Source organism: Alosa sapidissima, chromosome 13 (assembly GCF_018492685.1).
Source record: "Alosa sapidissima isolate fAloSap1 chromosome 13, fAloSap1.pri, whole genome shotgun sequence".
Lineage (NCBI taxonomy): Eukaryota > Metazoa > Chordata > Actinopteri > Clupeiformes > Clupeidae > Alosa > Alosa sapidissima.
Genome location: NC_055969.1, coordinates 19,942,853 through 19,950,966, shown reverse-complemented (window position 1 = coordinate 19,950,966; position 8,114 = coordinate 19,942,853). Strand labels below are relative to the sequence as shown.

The 8,114-nt window shown below is 46.8% G+C and overlaps 1 protein-coding gene across 1 annotated transcript in view; it reads left to right on the top strand.

The window, feature by feature from the left end:
• Positions 1 to 4,530: 4,530 nt before the first annotated feature.
• The window catches only part of arhgef28a (Rho guanine nucleotide exchange factor (GEF) 28a), an 85,117-nt gene continuing 81,533 nt past the window's right edge, over positions 4,531 to 8,114 (top strand). Inside the window, exon 1 of the mRNA XM_042059403.1 lies at positions 4,531 to 4,776. Within this exon, the coding sequence (XP_041915337.1) occupies positions 4,767 to 4,776 (10 nt within the window). The 5' untranslated portion in view covers positions 4,531 to 4,766. The remainder of the gene's footprint in view (positions 4,777 to 8,114) is intronic.

Below are 8,114 nucleotides of genomic sequence, written 5' to 3'. Positions count from 1 at the left end.
GGCCCACAGACCCATGCAGCTGCAGAGTCCGGGCCAGCTCCGGCCCAGATGTTCAGTGCCGTCCCTGCAGGGGTTTCCACTTCATAACTGCAGGGGCGTCCACAAGGCACTGAGATCAGAGGTGTTTCACCATGCAAAGCCAGGGCTGCAGCAGTGTCCCATGAGTGTTGAGAAAGAGAAAAGAGAGAAAATGAGAGAGAGAGATAGAGAGGGAGATGAAATTAAAAGACAACAGGCGAGAGAGATGAGTGAAACACCAGAGAGATAAAATTGGTTATATTCTAGATGTATGCATATTTGAAGGAGGGAGAAAGAGAGAGGAAGAAAGAGAGAAAGAGGAAAAAATGGAGAGAAAGAGAGGGAAAAGAAAGAGAGAGACGAAGAGTGTAGAATAGCAGGTGCCCAGCAGGTGGGGAGGTTGGAGAGATGAGATGGAGATTTTGAAAGAGAGCTGAGACCACTGAGGAGTATGGAGCGCTGGGGGTTTGGGAGCATGTCTGATGAAAAGAACATGAGCTGTGTGTGTGTGTGTGTGTGTCAGAGGCCGGAGGGGATGACGTGGGACTTTTCTGGATGGGGCGGCCAGTTCTTCCGGTCGAGAAGACTTCCCAGCTAGCGCAGCGGCCGGCTGTCCAGTGTTCGTGTCTGGGCTTTTGTGTGGAGCTGCGTGCACCATGAGCCCCCCTGCTGATCGGACCTGGAGTGACCACGGCACATGACGTGAGCACCGCACAGACACACGGCTGCAGTGGACAAAAAGCAGTGTGTGTTAGTGTGTGTGTGTGATAAAGGAGTTTTGTTTGTTTGAGAAAAAGACAGAGAATGTAGCTGTGTGTGAGAAGAATGTGTGTGTGTGTGGTGTGTGAGATATGCATATGCGTGTGTGTGTGACAGGGTGCCTATGGTAGTGGTGGTGTGTGTGTGTGTGTGTGTGTATGTTAGTGTCGTAGTGCTTGTCTGTGTGTGTGTGTGTGTGTGTGAGTGTGTTGTGTCTATGAGGGTGTGAGAGAGTACTAGAGAGAGAGAGAGCGTGTTTGTGTCTGTGTGTGTTATAAAGACTTTTGGTCTGTTTGCGTTTGCTTGTTTGTTTGTTTACTTGTTGAGGCCTCTAATGAGGAAGGTCACGATCTCTCTGTGTGAAGAGGACAGCAGGGCCCCTCAATGTCCAGTTCTCTCCTGTCTGATCCTCTCACACACACACACACACACACACACTCTCTCTCTCTCTCTCTCTCTCTCTCTCTCTCTCTCTCTCTCTCTCCTGACACTTCATACTTGCATACACACACACACACACACACACACACACAGAGTAATTGATAGTTTAGATATGTCTGTTTCGGCTGTTTCCATAATTATTATGAAATTAGGAGTTTGTGTTAGTGGTGATGTCAATCAGAATGTTTATCTGATTGAATGAAAGTCAGATTCTGACTTTTACATTAAAGCGATGGTTAGGAGTAATTTCACCCTAGGGTCCTTTGCACCATGACCCCGAGCCAAACACCCTCCCAGAACCTGTTTTCCCTTGGTCGAACCCTGGTCGAGTAGCGCTAAGACTTTTACGGGCTTTTCCCAAATCACGGAAGTAACGTCAACGCAGCGGTATAGTAGCAGATAGTAGCATCCATAGTAGCATCCATCAGGCAAGTGGTATTTAAATAAACTCCTGGTGTACTTACAAACTTTTCAATGCCTCGTTGTATGAGTAAAGAACATACTGTAGAAGTTTCGTACCATTCAGGGCATTATTAGTGGGGTAATTTACGAGATAAAAGTTGGTTCCATTACGCCTGCAAAGACTCATTAGTTTCTGACAGCGCTACTCGACCAGGGTTCGACCAAGGGAAAACAGGTTCTGGGAGGGTGTTTGGCTCGGGGTCATGGTGCAAAGGACCCTAGGGTGAAATTACTCCGAACCATTGCTTTAAGGGGACAATTATGGCTTTGGGTTGAGGTGTACAAGTAATCAAAAATGCCATGAATATCTTTGCTTCCAAACGGATGTAATGTTACTGAGCCAGACAAACAGCCTCTAAAACTTAAGTTTCCAGAGCTGAGGCAGGCCAAATGAGTTATTTCTGATGTTACAGCACACCCATGAGGTCAGATGGTATGAGATGAGGTCTGGGGTTACTGTAAGTGGAAAGAAACTGAATGATGCTGACAAAAATTGAGGAAATATTCAGAAAAAAAGAACAAAAAGGTTTCTCTTAAAGAATATTTGTTGTGTAATATTTCTACAGTTGAGAACATTCCTGATGGATACAGGGAACCTTTTTATTCCAGCAATAACTGGGATAAACAAATAATTTGATTTAATTGTGTGCCATCCATTGTGCACTTAAAATAATTTTTCAGTCATTTAAAATTTGATTCAATTCAGTTCAACTTAATGTGTTTTATTGCCATTACTGTACAATATTGCCAAATCATTCTTTAAGTATAAGTACTCTTTTGATCCCGTGAGGGAAATTTGGTCTCTGCATTTATCCCAATCCATGAATTAGTGAAACACACTCAGCACACAGTGAACACACAGTGAGGTGAAGCACACCGGTGCAGTGAGCTGCCTGCAACAGTGGTGCTCGGGGAGCAGTGAGGGGTTAGGTGCCTTGGGCTAGGCCACCGCTGCCCAAAAATAGGCATATAGTAACAAAGATAATAGTGTTAAATGTTATAATGATAATATTAAATGAAAAAGGAAAAATGAAATTGATAAAGAAAACACTTTTAAAACTTCACTTCCATTTGTTTAGCTCCATACCATAGCAGCAAGTTTGTCCACTGCCACCGATGGATGTAAGTGCTACATTATCATAAAGTCTGTGCGCTAATGTAAATTATGCATTATCAGGGTCACCTGCACCTGTGTGTGAGAAGGTCTGTTGTTCAGCTCTGCATGTCGTACCTGCATGGTTCAGGTACTAAAACAGAGCTACTTGTGTTCAACTTGGGTTATACAGTTATATGTGCTTACAGTCTTACAACGTCAATACACAAAAGACATACAACAGCTAAGGGTTTACAAAGCGCACAGGAAAACGTGCATGACAGTTGCAGTAACAAAAACAAAGAAATCCACTGGTGAAATTGACACATTTGACCACATGAGGGCAGTAGATTAACTCAAGTGTTTCTTATTATCAGATAGCCTGTTGGCTGAGTGCTGACGGATCTACTTTTCAAAAAATTTACAATCTCATACAGCGAACCGATCCCGTGTGCCACCTGCAGGTGGTTTCAAATATTCCTCTGCTATCTGATGGCTTCGTTTCCCATTCAAGAACTTTATTAACTTCCCGAACTGAAAGTTTGTTTCCGCATATAATCCCTCGCCCCATCACCATCACCGTCGTCTTCATCTTAATCAGCATCATCATCTCTTTCCCCGCTTCTCTTCACCCTTCCACGATTAACCTAAGGTAAGGTTAAGCCAAGCAACACAACAGTAAATAGGTCTATATGCTACTTATTAGTGATAACATTAAAAAAAAACACACACGCACAAAGAGTTCTAGGCTACTCGTGTTTGTTTGCTGTTGTGAAAAACAAAAGCTGCATGAAACCAATAACGGAATGGCTCCCACAGGTGGCTGCTCTGTTCAAATAACTCCAGCAGATGGCGTTGTTCTCGTGTGTTTAGCTGGACGTGCTCTCGGTGTCCCCGTATCCAGGTCTGTGTCGTGCGGGAGAGGGGAGCCCTTTGGAACGGATCCAGCGCCAACTCGGATCTGGGTCGATGGGGAGGGGGCAGGAAGGGTGGGCATTTTGTTTAGACTCTCTGTGGTTTCCTGTTTAGTTGCCAGGGTCTCACAGGACATGAGCTCTCTCTCTCTCTCTCTCTCTCTCTCTCTCTCTCTCTCTCTCTCACACACACACACACACACACAGAGTGTGCATCATGAGATAACTAGATGCAGAGCAACGTCTCACAAAAGATGACTTCATAAATGTGTCTTTATTAAGTCAAAAGGCCGTGATTGTGGACTGAAAGGTATTTTGTGATCAAACGGGCAAATGTTGCCATTCGGGAAACCTTCTGCCAGAATCTTCAAACATGAACTCTACCCATCACATTCTTCCAGCTTGAACCGAATGATTCCAGACAGCGGTGGTTTGACCAGTTAGTTAATCTATTCATAATAAAAAGACAAGATTCTTATTTTTCTATTCTTGTCAACGGAGAGAACGAGTTGCATAGCCTAGATCCCCATAAAATGTCAAATAGACTGAAGAGAATATGCATTATCATAATCGAATCATTCCTGCATGGTTTGGGATCACTGTTTGACAGTCTTTAGCCAAGTGTGTTACATACACTTTCTGGCCAACTGTTTGTCAAAGGTAGACCTATTCCCTGCTCACCTGTAGAACACAAGGGGTTAATTCTGCTTGGCGTCAATTCCTCTTCTGTTCCACAATCACGTGAGCCTGTTATTGTGGCGCTCGAGCTCCGTGATGACCCGTCACCGGGAAGGGGGCAGGACCGCTCGTGCACTACCGACAGGGACCTGCGAGCGCGAGCGCTCTCTGAAACTCCAAGTCCGACCTACCGTGAGATGCGTCGCGAGCGGTGGACATTCAGAACGCGGTTTCCACACACACCAAAAAGCAACATTCTGGCTTTTCCTGCAGTGAACATTTTAGCAGCCTTAATAATTTAGAAATAGCGCTATCTGGGATTTTATAGACAAGTTGCCACAGAAACCAACCGGCAGGTGAAGTTGACTGTTCCCCACTTCATCGCAACCAATTTCGTGTTGATGGTCGGAGGTGAGTAGCCGCTTCACTCGTATTTAGTCTACTGCCAAAAGCTGCTATCAGCACCATATGAGCAGGCTACAGACTCTGTGGTGGCTGAGCGAAAGTAGCCTCCGTTTCAGAGAAATATAGCTCAAGCTTGGTTTCAACAGTTCTATGGTTAGACATGCAGTCTGTTAGTAGGCTATTCTGTGATGCTGAGAGACCGCAACGTGACATTCCTTATAGAATTGGGGAAGTGAGAGTTTGGACGTGACTGACTTACCGTATTCTCCAATTTTATAATAAAAAAAGGCGATGTTTAACAATAGCATCTCTCTCTCTCTAGCATTTCTTTATGTGGGAACCAGCAGTGAATGCAGCATAACATGACTTTTCCACATACTCGTTCTGATAAGTCTGACAGACTGCGAGAATTACTGGTTAACTGGAAAACTGGTTTGAAAACACTGACTGAGAGACATGGCTTATATCCAGGTCCAGTCAGCCTACCCCAAAAGTCCACCCCCCCCCCCCCCTCTGTCTCTCTGATGATGACATAACATTCCCACCTTGCCTGGGCCGTGTGGCATCTGGGCTGTGCTCTAATTGTACTGCCAGTGTGGATCACATCAGGGGCCGAGGTGCTACGGTGTGAGTGCCACGGCGTCCCTTTGATAGTGCCCGTATAAGCGGATTAGACCGTAGCTCTCCGTGGCTCTCAGCACTGCCCTCGCCCAGCCTGCCCTTTGATGTGCGAGAGGTGAGACCATGAGATTAATGACCACCACCAGCACAGCAGCACCGCTGCATCAGCTGGGACACAGGGGGCTGCACAGACCTGAACCGGGTCAGGGCCAGAAGTGAGCCGGGGCTGGGCCAGGGGTGAGCCTGGACTGTCCTCACCACACAGGCTGCCGATGAGGCCGTGGCTGCGATTAACGTGGTCTACTTCTCCTTCCTGGTGTGTGTTACATGTTGCGCCACCAGCAAGCTACGGATGTGATAGTGCAAACATGTGGCAGAAGTGCGGAGCAGATATGATGGGAGCAGGTGCCGAGCCATATAGGAGAGCTCACATGGTGTTCTTGTTCAGGGGGATTTGCTCTCTCTCTCTCTCTCTCTCCCTTTCCCTCCCTACTCCCTCTCTAGATAGGGGCTGTTTTATATGCTGCTGACTTTGGACAGGATTGGGCTGTGAAGAGGCTCATATCCACTCCAGAGTGAGTCAGCTGTTCTTTGGATCGACTGTGAGGTGGTGCAGATGAACACAGGGCCTTTCTTAGGGGAGCATGAGCCCCCTTGGAAAGGAAACACTAAATGCCGCACTGGCCTACGTCGAATGGAACTGGTCTACCAGAGGTCTCTGTGGTTCAGTGAACACAGAGCTGGACAGTTAATGATTATCATCGGGGTGTCAATGAGTAATCAGTCATCTGCTTATTAGCTGGGGGCTGAGAGGGGACGTAGGGGGCATTCTCCCAGACCCACAGGACTCTGCGGCCCCCTAGTCCTGCATGGTCACCAAGGTCAGAACCAAAGATTCTAGAACAGAGCTCTGAGGAGGTCAGAACTTCACTTCCAAGACATTAGGATTCCACTTGCCGATTAACCGGTGTCCAGTAAGTGAAACCTAACCACCTACAGGAGAGTGTTGCTAGAGACGGTTATTCTACTGCACTGATGAATTATCACACATGTTTGGTAGGACATAGTGGTTGTAGTTTGTTTTAAACAATGTTCTCAGCCTCGTTCTCACTGTAAGTGTGTAGTTGTGCACAGCACTGAGTGTGTTTAGGGCTCTGTAAAGTGGAGTGGCGGTTGGGCTGAGTGGTAGCCTAATGTCCAGGTGTGCAAGTGTGTGTGTGTGTGTGTGTGTGTGTGTCAGTGGGGGGGGGGGGGGTTGCGTGTTTAGCAGGAAAGGCAGACTTAGCCACTCTCTTTTTATTACAAGGCCCAGTCGGAGTCGCAAGTGACTCGTTGGGCAGCTCAGTGAGGGTGTGTGTGTGCGCGTGTGTGTGTTTGTGTGCGTGCAGGGTGGAGTGATGGGGGGAGCTGCTGTAGGAGGAAGAGGAAGAGGATTATTGAGGATGGCTGGGTGATTGTTTTAGGGCACGGCTGAGAAAACAGTGGCGATGCATTGTGCTTGCTGTTTCTGCACAAAGATGTCCCCAACTAGCCTCACACGGCCTGGCTGCTCAGGCTCAGTTGGACTGGGCCAGCAAGCACCACAGAACGGCTCTGACTGCTTGTTATCACATAGAGTAGGTCTGTTGTCCAGGTCTGCACGTCCAAAAGGCCTCAGGTACCAAAAAACAGTGTGTGTGTCAAAGTTTACAAGAATGAGTTGTCCAGATTGTTGACACAATGATATTAATGCTTCCAGTTAAAGTGCTTTTAATTTCGGAACATTTCGACCCCATCTGTCTGTCTAAATGTAGACAGTGTCCAGACCAGAGAGAGGGCTAATGACCGCCTGTCCGTCATCACCGCCCAATCCCTTTGTCCTCTCTCAGTCTAAACAGTGAAGGAGGCTGCTTCCGCTCCAGCCCAGCCTGGGACTGATCTTCACTCGTCCTTATGAATGAGAACTGTGGCACATGATGTTAGCAAAGAGGAAAGAGCAGCTGGTGTGTGTGTGTATGTGTGTGTGTGTGTGTGTGTGTGTGTGTGTGTGTGTGTGTGTGTGTGTGAGAGAGAGAGTTAGATTTTTGCATTCTTACATTCTTGTCATTCCAGATCACTATAAATCAAGAGTTAAAGGTGAGTGGAGGCTGATCACCTGTTCCTATCAGGGTTTCAACCCTGGGGCAATGGTGTGTGTGTGTGTGTGTGTGTGTGTGTGTGTGTGTGTGTGTGTGTGGAGGTGTAACGTCTTTCCAGAGGACGAGGCGTGAGTCCAGGGTCGGCCCCAGCAGGCACATGCAAATCATTATAGAGCTATTTCTGTGGAAGAGTCAGACTTTCTCTCTCTCTCTCTCTCTCTCTCTCTCTCTCTCTCTCTCTCTGTGTATGTGTGTGTGTGTGTGTGTGTGTGTGTGTGTGTGTGTGTGTGCATGGATAGAAGTGTAGCAGGGTTCTCTTGGCAAGCATGGTGCATTGTATTAATACCGGAGCCCATTATACAATACTGCTTTAGACCCATTCTGTCACAAACAATCACATACTCACACATGAATACACACACATGAACATCCTGGTGTTAACAGGCGCACACACACACACACACACACAAAGACAGAAGGAAATTTGAATGCTCACACAGGTGTCCTTGAGAATAAAACACTCACACACCACACCCAGGAAACGCCTGAAATGCGCAGAGAGGGTGTGTATAAGACTACATCTGTGAGAAAATGATCAGTGTATAA